General features: G+C 38.8%; 1 protein-coding gene across 2 annotated transcripts in view; it reads left to right on the top strand.

Annotated features, from left to right (window-relative positions):
* ZFAND3 (zinc finger AN1-type containing 3) overlaps nt 1-17,012 on the top strand; it is a 319,948-nt gene that overhangs the window by 226,495 nt on the left and 76,441 nt on the right. For both annotated transcript variants that reach the window (XM_019666562.1, XM_019666561.1), the window contains exon 3: nt 8,266-8,448. In XM_019666562.1, coding sequence (XP_019522107.1) covers nt 8,266-8,448 — 183 coding nt within the window. The remainder of the gene's footprint in view (nt 1-8,265; nt 8,449-17,012) is intronic.

The following is a 17,012-nucleotide window of genomic DNA, read 5'->3' as shown; positions in this document are numbered from 1 at the left end:
ACACACACACACACACACACAGAGAGAGAGAGAGAGAGAGAGAGAGAGAGAGAGAGAGAGAGAGAGAGAGAAAGAGAGAGAGAGAGAGACAGTGCCAACAAAATGTATACACATTTTTAAAAAGGAAAATGTATAATTGTAATGCTCAATATATACCGATAACAGAAGATGAATACAAGTCACATTTGACTTCTGCAATTACAGAAGGTGCTCAAAGTGGTTGCCATCAGCATCCAGACATTTCTGATTACGGCGAATTATTGCTTGAGTAACGTTGACCAAAGTGTCCACTGTATACATTTTTTTGGCACTCCTGGTATATATGGTGTGTGTATAACGTATATTTTCAACTTGTCTGAAAGTATCAGTCAATCTGTTTATTCTGAGATCAGTGAAGACAGCCTTGTTTTTAAGAGAAGGAACCATCATGAGAATATAGGGGAGAATCTGGTAGGGTAAAGGTTTTCGGTTTTGTTTTTAAAAGAAGCTGGAAGAGATGACTTATGAAAGGAAGTGTAAATGACCCCAGCCACATTGAGTAGGTCACAGTTTTCTCCATAAACATTCCAAGATGAGTGCATTTTAAGATGTTAATGGTAACCAGCCTTTTGGTTCTTGGTAATTCTTGTTTAAACCAGTTTGTTTTTGCTGAGGCTGTTAATACCGATTAACATCCAACTACTAGAATTTCATTAAGATTTTAATTAGAAGGCTAAAACTCTGCTTTATGAATTGGCTGGCTTTGTAGTTTTTATTGTCGCTTTTAAAAATAAGATATCTAAGGTTTGTGATTGGGATGGGGATGGGAATGTACATCTTTAAAAACCTGGAAATGTCCTTATGGATGGAGGCTGTAGCCTGTTATGGACATGAATTGAGAGAAGTGATGAGAAGAGGAAAAAGAACCCTGTTCTGATAGAGGAAGCCTTTATATAGTGCCTTGCATGGACCAAACTCTTGAGATACCAGAATTGAATTTTTATTTGCAACATACTCATTTTTCTTTAATTGGATATTTGAAACATGAAGCATTTTATGGTGTCAAACACCAAAGTAAAGCTTCCAGTGGGAACATGGAGTTGTAATCTGTAATATAGAGTCCTATGGGGTTTGGAGACTGGGAATGGGAATGTGGGAAGTGGAAAAGTACCCCTTTTCCATGGCAAGCTATTGCATTGTGTAAAGCTGGGCGGTGGTTGCTTCAATGCCTCATGCTACAGTGGAAGCATGTAGGCATTAGAGTCACATAAACCTTGATCTCTCTCAAAGCCTAGCTCCAGCACTGGCTGGGACGAGGCAGGTGCCCCACCTTATCATGCCCTACTGTCCTCAGCTGAAATGTGCAGATGATATTACTGTCCCATTTATTTTGAGGATTAAATGAGAAAATGAATTGAAGGCCTCTGACAGTGCTTTGTTCACAGTAGACACTTAAGTCTTAGTTCCTTTTCACCCCCAGTTTGATTTTCTTTATACCCAATTTTAGTGTCTGTAATAATGATACAGAAGCCTTGTTAGTGGCCAAATAGACTTAATGAGTGGGTTAGAACAAAAGCAGTTGAATTTCTCGTCTCTACTTACTGATTATGAAAGTAGAAAATCACAGGTACTGAGCGCTTCATCTTTTTGAAATGTAAACCCAGATGATGCTGGGAGTGCTGTTAAAGGCACACAAAATAATTGGTGCAAGGTTTAAGATAACAATTGGTAAATAATGTTAAATGTAATCAGTGGTAAGTTTTCTACAGAAAATCATTTTGCCACTTTCTCAGTTAACATGTATTGAGCACTGTTTTGTCCTGGGCCTGTATAAGGTGGGAGGCTGCCAATGAATACATGATTCTTACAGGCCATCATAAGTCTTGCGCTATGGGAAGACACAGGGCGTTGTGCCAAGAGAATTTGATAATATGTATCCAGTGCTTTAAAAATGTGCATCCACGCTTACCCATCTGATCTACTTCTAGCAATATAACCTAAGGGTGTTCAATAAAATGTTGCTTATAATAGTGAAAAATTGGTAACTGCAAATGTATAACAATAGTGAATCGGTTTAATTGCTGTATTATAAATGGACATACCATGAACCCTTCAGTGATCACACAGATCTGTATGTGACAAGGAAAAAACTAGATTATTAAGAGCAAAAACTAGATTACTAAAGAGGATTTTTAAAAACAATTTATTTTCAAAGAAAGAATGTAGTGCAGTCCTTTCCAAATTACTTTTGTGTATTCTCTGCCTTGAAGAAATCATTAAAAAAACAACAACCATAGTTATTGTCATGACCTGGAAGCGGGTAGCTAAGCACCTTGCCAAATCTGTGTGGTACTCTGAGAGAGAAACATATGGGGCGTTTGCATATCAAAGGTGATTTTGGAGTAATGACTAGATAAAGTCTGGCCCAGTGAGACTGCCCAAGCTAATGGGCTTGTCCACAGAAGCAGGGTGAGGTGCTCTTTTGGTGCTCCCAGTCTTTTGAGGTGCACTTTGTAGTAAAAAGACTGACCTGTGAGAAAAATCATTCTGAAAACAATGGAGGGAACTATGTCATGTGAATGAGTATGTGGGCAGCTGGCCCCAGGGACTTTGCTGGCCATTTAGGGTCAGCCGGTGCCATTAGGTCAGCTTCCCGATCTTGAGGAAACTCCCATTTCTGGACACTTCAGGATCCAAGAGTACCTTTGTTGAGAAATTATTTTTCCCCTTAGTTGATAATAAGGTAATCTGCCAAGATCTTGGCTACTGTTCACTTTTAAACAGCAATCCCATTAAAGTGCAAAGCTTTTTACTCAGGTTTTACAAATAACAGTTTAATTTGGAAAAGCTTTACTCACACAAACCTGCCTCAGACTCAAAGCTTTATTATTCAAGACCAAGTTTACACCTTTGAGTATGCCATTAACTCTTACCAATTTACACAAATAGATAATTATTCCTAATTTTTTTCTCAGAGAGATGGGTAAGCTTGGAGATTTCTAGTTTTCCCGTTTATAGGAAAAGTATAAAACAAGTGAACAAGCCTTTACTGTGTCTGGGTCAAATGCAGTGAGTGACACCCTCTGTACCTTCCCTGCACCACTTTCCAGAGCAGTAAGATCGCAGGCCGTCTCTCTGCCTGTTTTGTGGTTTGCTTTTTACATGGGATACAAATCTGCTCCCCTTTGTCCTTGGAGTAGGCTTCTGGGATTTTTGTTTGTCAGAAGTTGGATGCTGAATGATTCAGGAAGAAAAGAACAAGAGAGGGAGAACTATGATGCAAACATCAGGGCTAAATGGAAGCGATAACTCAATGCCCTTTCTTTAAACCAGGAAAATACCTTTTATTTTTAATGACATTTGTTGAGTACCCATGTGCTAGATACTTGTACATTATTTTATTTAATCCACACTATTCTAAGAGGTAGAACTAACTCTCTCCCTTCATTTTATAGATGGGGCCCCAGAAGGTTGAACAATATGGCTAAAACAATTAGCCGTATACCCAGTAAATAGTGAAGTCAGGATTTGAATCCAGATTCAATTCTAAAGCTCTTTCTATTGTACAAGCTGTTAACTTTGCAGTTAGAAAACTCTTAGGATTAACTCTGTGAATTTCTGATGACTTAGCATTAACTTTCTTGGCTCTTGTTTTCTTTTTCTGTAAGATGAAAGGATTGAGCTGGATCTTTAAAGTTAATTCTGGTTGTAAACTTCTGTAATTCTTGGATTCTTTATAGAATGGAAGCTGTGAACATATCGAGCTTCTACTAGTTGTCTTGTGTGTAGCCAGTTTGGTTTGGAACGGAACACCATCACCCTGTGTAGGTGCCAAAAAGGCCTAGTGGAAGGATGGGTTAAAAGAAGGTCTGTTCTTAACTGCAGATCACAAAAGAAAACTTAAAGCAAAGTATAATACCTGAGTGTCAAGGAGCATGGCAAGCGTGTACTGGAGACCGGGGGTGGGGGGTGGGGTGGGACCTGGTAACAATCAATATCTTTAAACAGAAACACCATTTAACCTCAAAGGGTTATTGTGCCTGAGTGAGTCTGTGTGTGCCTGTCTCCAGGACTGGGGCTTGTGCTCGATGGTACAATGATGATTCAGTTTCAGTTCTTTTAGGGCCTTATAACATTTCCAATTAAATGGTAGAGAGAGAGTTACAGGAGGAACCCAATGATTATTGACATAGGAGAGCTAATGAGATGGCATGGCATAAAAAAAGAGCACCATTATCACAGTATTTCTGTTCCACTTATATAGTACCTTTTCCTCTGAAGTGCTGTACAAATAACACTGAGATAATAAGCCATTTAAAAATGTCAAAACACTGAAGAATGAGAAAGGGGCTAAGAAATAAACACAGAAACGAAGCGGTAGAGGCTGTAGATCTCCGATTGGCACAGCAGGGTAGTGACTGTTCCACTGCACTCGCCTTTGGTGCCACGAGGGGTAGACACTTGACGTGGAGGCCTTTTCCTCGGGCCAGGCTGGTGCTCACCCTTCCTTTATCCTGGGGTTGTGACTGAAGACTGTGGGTTTTGGGGTCACATGGACCTGTGTTTAAATCCTCATCCTGCTACTTACTAACTGTTAACTTGGAACAAATTACCTAAGCTTTCTGAGCCTCAGTTTCTTCATCAATAAAGTGGTGTTAATTATACCTTTCTTGTTAGAGTCGTCAATAGGATTAACGTAAATCAGTCACATACCTAAAACATTTAGTTTAGTGCCTGGCCACATGGTAAGTGTAACATAAATGCTAGCTATTCTTATGCCCAGAATAGGTCAGAATAGTGGTTCTGATGGGGTGATAGAACATAATAGCAGCAGCTTCTCTGTGGTTCAAAAGAGAAGGCAGTGTAGAGTTGTCAGGATCTTTTCTTTCTCTGAATTTATAAAGTATAATCTGTACTTCATAGACTACCATTATATTTTTTAAATGAAACACAGACAAATACATAATAATTTTAACCCATCACCAGCTTTAAATAAAAAATTAGATAGATTTGAAGACCCCTTTTTCACTTCTACCCCCAAAAACCACTATCCTGAATTTGGTGTATCATTTCCATGCATGTTTTTATATTGTAATTATGTATCCATAAACAACATGGTATTTTTACATATTTTAAATTTTAATGTAGATATTATTATACTGTATATTTATTTCCTTGTGTAGCTTTCTTCTCTCTCTGCATTGTGTTTGAGATTTTTCTGTTACATTTGTAGCTTCATTCATTTATTTTAACTGCCATTGAACAATCCATTATATGCTTGAATATACTGTTTTAATCCATTCTCTGTCATAGAAAATTACCTATAATTTTGAATATTCCTGCGTACCTCTCACCTTCTCATCTCCCTCCCTCAACCTAAGAGGTGTAATCACTATCCTGAATTGTGTTAATATTTTTTAATGGTTTGAACATACATATTCCTAAACAATATAGTATTGAGTTTTATCTGTCTTTAAGGTTTATATAAGTACAGTCTTACTATGTTTATTTAGTGACTTGCTTTTTTGGTCAACATTATGATTTTGAGACTCATGTTGATGTATGTGGCAATAGTTCTCACTATGTACATAATTCCATTATTTGAAGATATTCTTACTATATATGGACCTTTAGGTTTTATCTGACTTTTTACTATTACAAACAGCATATAATTAAGATCCTTGTACATGTGTGTTGAGTTTTTCTTGGGCATATACCTAGGAATGAAATGACTGTGGTATGGGTAATGTATGCGCATTTTTATCTTTACTGGATATTGATAAGTAGTCATTTTATTATCATTTAATTATAAGTACAGTAAAACTTGGATTGCGAGTAACTTGGTTTGCAGGTGTTCTGCAAGATGAGCAAACATTTATAATACATTTTAACGTGATAAATGAGAGATGTCTTGCAATACGAGTAGTTTGTTTCTGGAACGAATTATGCTCGCAAACCAAGGCATTACTGTATTTTCCGATTTTCTGTTTTCTGATTTGACCCATGAGTTTAAAGTGTATTTTTAAAATTTCCAAATATGAAGAATTTTTTGTTATGAATTTTTAACTTAATTGCTCTATCGTCAGCTAATGTGTATATCTCACTTTTTGGCATTTATGGAGACTTTTGCTTTATAGCCTCATGTGTGGTCAAGGTTTAGCCAGGTTTTACTTAGCTTTTATCAGTGTTTGAAAATAATTCATTACCTAACTTTGGGGTACATGAGTCTGTATATGCTTATTAACCTTAAGTAATTTTACTAGTTATTTTGTCTGAGACAAATATACTAAAGTCTTCCCATTATGATAGTAAATTTTTCAGTTTCCTATAAATAGTCATTTTTGCTTTACAGATTGTGATGTTTTGTTATTAGGTGCACACAGGTTCAGAATTGTTTTTTGTTTTTTTTGTGTTTTTTTTTTTTTAAGATTTTTATTGGGGAATTGGGGGATGGGAACAGCGCTGGGGAATTGGGGGAAGGGGAACAGACAAGTTGCTGCCCTTTTGTTCTTCAGTCTAGTTGTGGAGGACGTTGCTTCACTGGCCCAAGTTGACACCATCATTGTGCTCTTCTTGGGCGAGGCAGATCAGTCACTGGCTTCTGGACGGCCGCTCACGACGGTTACTGGCCACTCACGCTGGCTGCTGGCTACACACGGTAGCCCTTGGCAACCCACTGCAGCAGTGGCTACAGCCTACACTGTCGCCGGCAACTCCAGGTTGAGCTGTTGTTCAGTATCTTAGCTGTAGAAGGCAGTGTCACTGGCCCTCATATGTGGAATCCGAACCTGGGCCCTCTGGCGTCCCAAGCCAGCTCTTAACCAATGTGCCACTTGGCCGGCCCCAGAATTGTTTTATCTTTCTGTTTTAAAAAAATTTTGTTTACTGTTATATTGTGATCTTCTTTATCACTAACAATAATGTTTTTGCCTTAAAGTCTATAGTCTCTGACAGTACTGTAGCTATTACTGGCTTTTTTATCATGTGTATTGGCTGGTATACTTTAAAATTTTCTGTATCCTCATATTTATGTTTTTAGTATGTTTCTTGTAAACTGCAAACAAAAGACTTTGTTTATTCAATCTAAATGTTCTGTCTTTTTAAAGATTTTTTTATTGGGGAATGGGGGGATGGGAACAGCGCTGGGGAATTGGGGGAAGGGGAACAGACAAGTTGCTGTCCTTTTGTTCTTCAGTCTAGTTGTGGAGGACGTTGCTTCACTGGCCCAAGTTGGCACCATCATTGCGCTCTTCCCGGGTGAGGCAGATCAGTCGCCGGCTTCTGGACGGCTACTCACTCCGGCTGCTGGCCACTCATGCTGGCTGCTGGCTACATACAGTAGCCCATGGCAACCCACTGCCACAGGGGCTGCAGCCTACGTAATTGCTGGCGACTCATGGCAGTCCAGCTCCAGGATGAGCTGTTTGTTCAGCATCTTAGCTGAGGAGGGCAGTGTCACTGGCCCTCATATGTGGGATCCGAACTGGGGCCCTCTGGCGTCCCAAGCCAGTTCTTAACCATCGCACTGGCCCTAAATGTTCTGTCTTTTAACTGCTAAATTTAGTCTGTTTATATTTATTGCCATTACTGGTATGTCTGTACTTCTTTCTACCATCTTATTTTATGTTTTCTATTTACCCTGCTTTGTTCTCTGCAGTTTTTCCCCCTTTTTACCTGCCTTCTGAACAGCTTTGCCTGTAGTTTTTCCTTCTAATTGATCACCCCTAAAATTTTAACATGCATTTTGTTTAGCAAAATCTCACAATAAAATCAGCATTTTACCTTTTCTTCTGAATAATACAAGGATTTTGGAAAGCTTTCAGTCTAGTTACCCTCCACCAACTTTATGTTTTTGACCAGTATTTTACTTCAATTTCTTTTTGTTGTTAAAATTTTTTTATTGGGGAAGGGGAACATCCAAGGGCACAGCTAGCTCAGCTCCAAGTCCCATTCGCCATCCGGCCACCCGTGGCAACCTTGTTAGGAGCACGCGATCTCACCAGCTGAGCCATCCTGCCACCTGTTGGTAGCTCAGCAGCAGCTCAGCTCGGGTGCAGCTCACTGACCCATGTGGGAATTAAACCTGTGGCCCTGTTGCTCAGAGCTCACACTCTTAACCAACTGAGCCACTCGGCCAGCTCCTACTTCAATTTTTCAATCTGTCAAATTAGTCTTTATTATTGCTGCTGTTACATTTAATTTTTGTACTAACTATCGTTGTTTTATAATACCCAAGGAGATTGTGATGTCATTAATTAAATTGGTTTTCTCACTCTTTCTCTTCAGATTTTCAAAAGAAACAACCAGACGATGATTCCACTCCAAGTACAAGTAACAGCCAATCAGATTTGTTTTCCGAAGAGACCACCAGTGACAACAACAATACCTCGATAACCACGCCAACTCTTAGTCCCAGCCAGCAGCCGCTTCCGACAGAACTGAATGTAACTTCACCAAGTAAAGAGGATTGTAAGTGCCCAGGTGCTGTGAGGTGGTAGAGAAAACAGCCCAAGAATCCTATCATGAGCTTCTTGGTAATGCCTCACCCCAGAAAAAAGATAGTAGCTCTTTTAATTCAAGCTTAAGCTTTGACATATAGGCCCAAATCAGCAAGTTAGAGAATACGTTTCAGCCAATCTGCAGAGCTTAAAATGATCTAAAAAGGTAGCCTTTTATGTTAACTGTCAAGGAACACAAGGTTTTGAACCAGTTGAGGGCAATGGTTCTCAGCCCTGGCTGCAAATTAGAATCCACTGGGGATTTTAAAAACAATTTCAATTTTCAGTAACATTCCCTGAGTCAATTTAGTTTGTCTGGAGGGAGGCCCAGAGAGCTGTTCTAACTCTGCAGAGAATTCTGAAATGTAGCAGGTGTGGGGAACCGCTGGCCTAGGGAACTGGCCCCTGTTTGAGGAACCTTGGATTGCAACCTTACCTCCATCACTAATGGGGCCTTGAATGTTTTTAGGCAATTAGCTGAGATAGTAACACTGTATACTTCATAGGTCATAGGTATTTGAAGGGGAGAAGAGATGGTTTCTGTTACTCTTCTGTAAGGCCTCAGTGATAGAATACCATTATCATGTATTGGGTTGTCGGAAAAGTCATGATGTATTATTTCTATGGTTTTTGTGGCAAAAATGTGTCATGACTTTTGTGACAACCCAATATGTGATATGGAAGTCCATTGTCCACTTAATCTTTATAATACTGTAACCATCTCCTTTGTCACTAACTTTGACAGTGTTTGCTGCAAATTATAGGGATGTTACGACATAGCAGTTTCTGCCTTTTAAAATCTTTAGTTAAGTTGAAATTTGGCATTTCAAATTTCTTTTTTTTTTTAAGCTGAGCCATCCTGCCACCTTTTGGCAGCTCAGCGGCTGCTCAGCTCGGGCCGGGAATCAAAGCACTGTTGCTCAGAGCTCAAACTCTTGAGCGAGCTCTTAACCAACTGAGCCACTTGGCCGGCCCGGGCATTTCAAATTTAATGACGATGTAGGGATCCTTGAAATATGGTAGGTTTGAATGTTCTGTCTACTACTTTGAAAAGATTATCAGAGAATGAATATCTAAACCTATCATAAACCAGTGTACTAGGTAAAGTTGAGACTATAAAAGTAGAGAAGGCCATAGCCCTGTTCTCCAAAGAATTTATTATTTAGCAGGGGCAAATAAATATATTTGTTATTAAAGACAAGTGGCTGTTAAAGAAGGGTGTTGGTTTACTGAAGAAAGTGGTATTGAAGATGCACAAGGTGGTGAAAAGACATTCTAGACAGAGTAGAATGAGCTGCATGGAGTTCAGTTCTGCAATGGCAGTGACTCCTTAGGGCCATTTATGGAGGACAAGGCTGGAAAGGTAGTCATAGAGGCTTGAGTGCTCAACTAGGATATTTTGATGTTAGACAATAGTCAATTTTTGAGCAGAGGAAGTAATATTATTACAGTTCTTTTGGAGAAATAGCCTGGCAGTATTGAAAATGGGAAGGATTACAGTAGAATAACATTGCAGAGAGAGACTTGTCAAAATTCGGTAACTTTTTGATTAGAGGCCCAGGGGAAGGTGTAGAAATCATTTAAGAGGAGAAAAAAAGATAGAAATGGTAGTGGTAATGCTAAGGCAGTAGGTTTTGTTTTGCTTTGTTTTAAAAAATCTGTTTGGGGTCATGTACTTATCAAGGAGCTGATGAAAGCTCTGGCCTGTTGTCTCAGAAAAATACACACCATTCATTTATACCCAGTTTTGAATAACATTGCTCTAATGCTCACTATGGCCTTTAGGTTAGGAACTCCTTGTTTATGGAAAAGGTTGGAGCTAGTCAGGATCTCATCTGATGGAACCTTATCTGACTGGACCCACACACACCAGGGTCAGGCCACAACAAACCTGGAGCAGCCAAAAATGCATGTGAGAAGAGATAACAGTAGCTACCAATTATTGAGCACTTTATGGGCAACACATTGTACTGTATGTTTTGTATATTTTCTTTCATTCCCCAGGACAACACAGTGAGGTAGACTATCCCCTTCTGTAGATAAGGAAACAGGTACAAAGAGATCAAGTAATTTGCCTGTGGTCATGAACTAGTAGATACCAGAACCAGGATTCAAATTCAGGCATTTGGCTTCAGTTCTTTTAATCAGTTAATTTACAATGTGAAATATAACTGCCACAGAGAAGAGAAATACTCATGTTGGCAAGATCAGCACTTTTTCTTTCTGTAATTAAGGAAACTCAAATCATGAAAGTTGCTTTATTAATTCATCGTGAAAAATCCTTGTAGCAGGAATTGGAAATAAAAATACTATATTCATATGACAAACATTTTCTCTGAAGGCAGACCTTTATGGGAAGCTAACCTATAACAAAGATTTACATGGATGACAAAGTGTGACTAGAACACGTGGAATTAAATGAAGTGAATTTTTAATTGAGTCAGGTTGATAGTCAGGTATACTCCAAGGACATAGAGGGAAGGTCTTGGTTTTCAAACCAGATTCCAACTTCATACCGTTTTCTCCCTCTTCTACCTGGACTTAAACCTGCCCTGAGCTCTGGAGCCCTTGGGACACAACACTTCCTGTTTCCATAAGTTGCCAGTCTAGGCCACTGTAGACTGCCATGCTGGTTTGTTTTGTTTTGTTTTATTTTGCTATATACATACCTACAGTCTGATTAAGGACTGTCTAGTTCTACTTGCTTCAGATTCATTCTCTCTCTTTCTGGTGACATCACTGCTTCAAACCATTGTGTGTTCATCTTCAAGTTAAACTCTCTGAAGGTAATCTCATTTCCTAATTCTTGTGGGGCTCATTATTGTAATTCTCAGATTTTTCACAGATCTGGGAAAATGAGGAGATTGGTTAATCTGAGATATGATGATGACTTAAGTGGTCAATTGGGGAGTTTGAGTTGGAGCTCAGAAGAGAGAGGACAAAGTTGGCTTTATCCACAAGGAGATGAGAGGCGAAGCCTTAGGGCAGCGGTTCTCAACCTTCCTAATGCCGCGACCCCTTAATACAGTTCCTCATGTTGTGGTGAACCCCAACCATAAAATTATTTTCGTTGCTACTCTATAACTGTAATTTTGCTACTGTTATGAATCGTAATGTAAATATCTTTTTGTTTTCCGATGGTCTTAGGCGACCCCTGTGAAAGGGTCGTTCGACCCCCAAAGGGGTCGCGACCCGCAGGTTGAGAACCGCTGCCTTCGGGTAAAATGAGGTTGCTTAGAGTGAAAAAGCGGTGAGAATAGGATTTTGAGTGAAACTAAAACAGAGGAGGCAACTGAAAAAGTCAGAAAGGAGGAGAATGATTGTAGGCAAGATCACAAAAGCAGGGAACAAATTTCAATTTGTGGTGTGGGGTTTAATAATAATGAAAATGTTAGCTCACGTTTATGAGGTGTTTGCTGTATTCTAAGCTCTTTACATGTACTAATTTTTCACTTTTATAATACCCTCTGAGGTAGGTGTTTTTACAGATGAGGAAATTGAAGCAGAGAAGTTTAGTAACTTTTGCCCAAAGAGCTTGTGCTTTACAGGGTAGTTCATGTTCCAACCCACTAATTTAGGGTCCGAGGTTTTGTTTTCAACAACTATAGCACATTGCCTCAGCATTGTGCAAATGCTGCAGACTGTAAAGCGACAAGAGACATTTGAAATTGGTGATAATGAGATTGATTACCTAAATAAACTCCTTCAGTGGTTTGTGTATTCATTTAGCGGTCTTTTCGGAGAGCCTACTGTGTGTTAGGCACTAGATGAAGGGCTAGGTACAGAAATGATGAAGATTAGGCTCTACCCACAAGGAGGTCATCTTTTCAAACCCATACACCTCTCTCTGAGATTCTGGCTTGTTCTCCCAAACAGATGCATAAGAATTTGAGGGCGAAAGGGAGGCAGCAGCAGGAGCAGGGGTTAATAAGCTTGTCATTTGCATAAGCTTTCTCAGGTGCTTCCTCTCCTAGGTTGAAAACTAAGCTAGAGTGAGGGATGTGTGCCTGGCTTGTGGGTGGGGGATATAGGGATGAGAAGAGTAAGAAAGGTGTTAGAGCTGTCAGAGCTGTCACGGCGGATGCATTGTAAGTCAAGGAGATTGCCAAGCAGCGGTGAAAACCCAGGTGAGATTAGACAGCCTGATCTATTGACTCCTTGCATATTTCTCCAGCTGTGACCTACCTAGGAGAAGAAAGATAGAGCAAGAGGCTGCAGAGGATTACTTACGATGATCTTTTAGTTTCCTCAGGGGTCCAGAATTTCATATGTTGGTCCTTCCTAGCTTCGCCTAGAGAGGTATGGACAAGTAGTGTGTGGGAGTTCCTGGAAAGTGGGTTTGGAATTCCCAATCCAAGTACTACATAGTTTGTAAACTGTATAGTAGTTAAGAGATCCATTGTTATTGTGTAGAACAGGAAGTGTGGTGTCTTCTTTGGGGCTTAAAAAAAGGTTTTACTTTTTTTCTAATCGAGAATGAATATTGCTTACGTCTGCTTTCTACTTCTCATTGTTAAATGGCTATATGAGCAGAAAGGTTATGAGAGTTTGGGTACATTAATGCTGTTTTGAAAAGACTACAGCTAGAGTAAGAACTACAGACAAGAGAGTATAAAATACAGATTTTTATCCTAAAGAATTAAAACACGTGACTGGAGGTAAAATAAAACAGATATAAATGATATTTCTTCATCTGAAAACACATCTATCTCTTCCTCTTCCATCATGTGTGTCTGCAGAAGAGTCCATGGAACTTTAACCATTAGAAACATTTCAAAAAACAGTGTAAACAAAATTCAAATAGCAACCAAAGGAATTGTCACAGCATTTAGATGCTATAATAATATAATAATGGTAACAGTGACCACCACAGCACTCAAGTACTGTTTCAAATACTTTATCTTCATAATTACCCTGTATGATGAGTCCTGTCACCACCTTTGTTTCACAGATGTGGAAATGGAGACACAGGACCATTCAGTATCTTGCTCAAGATGACAGAGCAGCCGGGCCCCCTGGCACCACAGCATAGCTGTCTGTCTCTATAGTGATTTATAGAGTAAAGGACAATGCATGCAAATGAAAGCTGCAGAGGGGTGGGGTGTTGCACAAACACTTAAAAAGAACAAAATGACATTTCTTTCTGCTTTTGCTACTACCTACCTACCTATTATTCTCCCAATTTCTAAGTTTTTCATAGAGAAGCTGAAGTGTGATTTGTTCCTATGTTTCTGAACCTACTTTTGAAGAGACACAGGGTAATGTCAGGTTGTAGATAGAACACTGAACCAGTTGTTGTTTTGTTGATATTTTTGAATGCTGGGCAGAGGACTGATCACTTTGTGTCAGAGTCTTACCAGATTAGATTTAAGAGATGAAAAAATGTACTTTTCTCTCTCTCTCTGCTGTAAATGAGCTTTCCTACCATCATGCTCTTAAAGGCCTAGGCACCCTGCATGGGACCTGTTTGGGAGCCTTATGATGTGCAAGCCTACATACATCCCACCACATACTGGAGGGAAATTGAGGTGTTAGAGGAGAGTTGACTGGGCTGTTTCTTTCTGGGCAGGAGAGGGAGAAAACTGATAACCTACTACTAGGGAAGAGGAATGACAAGATACTGTTTTCAAATATTCTGACATTCTGGTCTAGCAGTTAGAGCACGCCCACCTCATGCACAACACTCTCCTAAGCTCTGTAGAGGAACAAACTAGGAGACGAACAGCCACCAACACACACATAAAGCTCTGCTTTACAAGAGGAGCTGGCAAACTACAGCCCCAGGGCCAAATCCAGCCCAGCACCTGCTTTTGTATGGCCCATGAGCTAAGAATGATTTTAAATGATTGGGAAAAAATCAATAGACAAGTATTTTGTGACATGTGAAAATTACATGAAGTTCAGATTTCAGCGTTCATAAATAAAGCTTTATTGGAACACAGCCGTGTTCATTCGTTCGTGTATTGTTTGTGGCTGCTTCTACACTACAGCAGCAGAATTGGGTAGTTGCTACAGAGACCAGTGGTCCTTTACAGAAGAAGTTTGCCACCCTCTGTTTTACAAAGCACTTTGATAAACATTGTTTTCCTGGGATCGTCCTGAAAGTGTGCAACCTTGGCAAGGCAGATAAATCTTCCTGTTCTACAGATGAGAAAACGGTTTGCATGGTGACCTGCCTCGAGTCACGTGACAGGACTGGACCTCAGCTTTGGGCTATTTTCATCCATTATTATGCTTGAGTTTTTCTTATTCTTCCATACTGCATCTACCCAAGAGATGCTTTTGTTGTAGCCAAAATGTATAGAAAAGGTGAAAACCATACTAATTGAATGTTAGTGAAGATTTTTAATGATTAAAGCTTCATTTCAAAGTGCTGGCTGGGTTTTCCTTTAATATTACAGTGATTCCCAAAATAGAAATTTCAGAACATTCTTTATCTGTGGTTAAATTCGTTTGGTCGAACACAGAGATTTCCATTGTTTCCTTGGAAACTGGTTCCTGGTGATTCTCTGTCGCTCCCCCAGGCATTTAAAAAGTAAAATAAAATGGGGGCGCATTTCAGCAGCTGTCCTTGCTAGCCTGCCCCTGGGTCTTTGAACGTGCACTGGTTCTCATTGGCTACTAGTCTTCATTCCTGTCTGACAAGCCCTAATCTATCCCCTGGAAAATTAATATCACGGCCACCAAGTGGCTAAACGTTTTGTTTGTTTTTACCAATTAAATTTCCAATAGTCCCTAAATGAGACTAGTTTTCCCGTTTTTGGAGTATGCCTACTTCGGAAAACCAGATATTGGGAGAAACAGGCTGGCTTATTCTAATAGAACACTTAGAAAATATTACCTATTAAAACATTTTATGACTTCCTGCTGGGCTGGTTTTACGTGAAATATTGTGGGGAGATTTATTTACAGTTCTCTCTGTATGTGTCTTTCTCTTCCCTTTCCTCTGATGAAACTAAGCATCAGGCCGTTTATCAGAGATAATTATACAACAGATGGAGCTTTTCTGATATGTAATAGTCTCAAAATGGAAGATTCTTTCCCATAATGAAGAATGCCCAAACTTTAAATGTCTCTTTTGATTTTAATTTAAAGAGGTTTTTTTTCTTTTTTTCCCAGTGTATTTATTTATCCTGAGGCTGATCCTATAAAGCATGCTGCTTTCATTAGGGCTGTGTTCTAAAAAGATTGATATTTAGCAGTACAGTATGATAATGTACAGTTATGTGCTGTGTTGAATTCAATTTTGTAATTCACCAAGAATCAATGTATAGGATCATTAAATTAATTCCTGTCAAAATGCAGAAGGACTTGAGCAGTTTAGCAGTGTTTTCTTATAGAAATTATTTCTATTCCATAATGTTAGCTGGGTGGGAACTTTTCCAGCGCTTATGGGGTCATCTGACCTTCAACTTGTAGTCAAAATAAAAGCCAAATTAAAGCAAAACCATGATTTTTTTTTGTCTTTATTTTTGTTTGTTTGTTTTTCCATTTTTTAAAACCATAATTTTTAAATTATTCATTTGCTGCCTTTTTTTCCCTTTTTCTTAAGTTTTTAATCCTATTTTTTAAGTATACAAGTAAAGACATACAGGTTTATGTAGAAGAGAAGGTAAAAATACTCCTTTAATGTCTCCATCCCACCCCCACCAAATTTCCACTCTTTCCAGAGATAACCACTGTTTATTTATTTGGGGTTATATATTCTTTGCTATATAGCTATATACATGTTTACATACATATGAGGTTTTCTTCATTTTTATACAAAGGAGAACATACTATACATATTGTTTTGTAACTTGCTTTTAAATTTATCAGTCTATTTTGAGATCTTTCCAGGTTAGCGTATAGAGATTTGCCTAATTCTTTTTAAATTGCTGCTTAGTCTTCCATATTATTATTATTTTGTATTTTCTCTTGAGCTGGTTCTAGTATTTCACTACTATAAACCATGTGAAGTAAAAATAATTGTAAATGACTAATAGTGCTTGTGTCATTTTTCCATGATAAACATGGAAGAGGAGCCAACAAGTCAGAGAATATGTATGTTTTAAATTTGATATACATGGCCAAATTAATTTCCAAAATGACATGACCACTTTATACCCCTAAGAATAGTGTTTGAGCGTGTTTCCTATCCTTTTAAGTGTTAGGTGTTCCTTTTATTTATTTTTTTGCAACAGGCAAAAGAATAGTTCATTTTCACTTGGCGTTCTCCTGACATCCCCTGATAGTGAGACTGAGCACTCTTTCGTGTGCTGACGAGTTATTTATGTCTCCAGTGACTTGCGAGAGTCTCCGTAGTTTTGGCTTATTTATTAGCCATCTTTTTCTTACTGATTTGTAGGAGCTCGTATATTCCTGATAATAAATCTGTGTTACATATCTGTGTTACAAATATTTTCTTCTGGTATGTCACTTGGCTTTTATTTTTGATTTGGGTGTCTTGGTTCCAATTAGAAACTTTACAGATTTTAAAATTCAAGTCTGTTGGTCTTTTTGTCTTCTAGGTTTGTGTCTTCCATAGAAGACTTT

Source organism: Hipposideros armiger, unplaced genomic scaffold (genome assembly GCF_001890085.2).
Source record: "Hipposideros armiger isolate ML-2016 unplaced genomic scaffold, ASM189008v1 scaffold_475, whole genome shotgun sequence".
Taxonomy (NCBI): Eukaryota; Metazoa; Chordata; class Mammalia; order Chiroptera; family Hipposideridae; genus Hipposideros; species Hipposideros armiger.
Note: the sequence above shows the minus strand (reverse complement) of the source record. Positions and strands in the feature narration are given on the sequence as shown.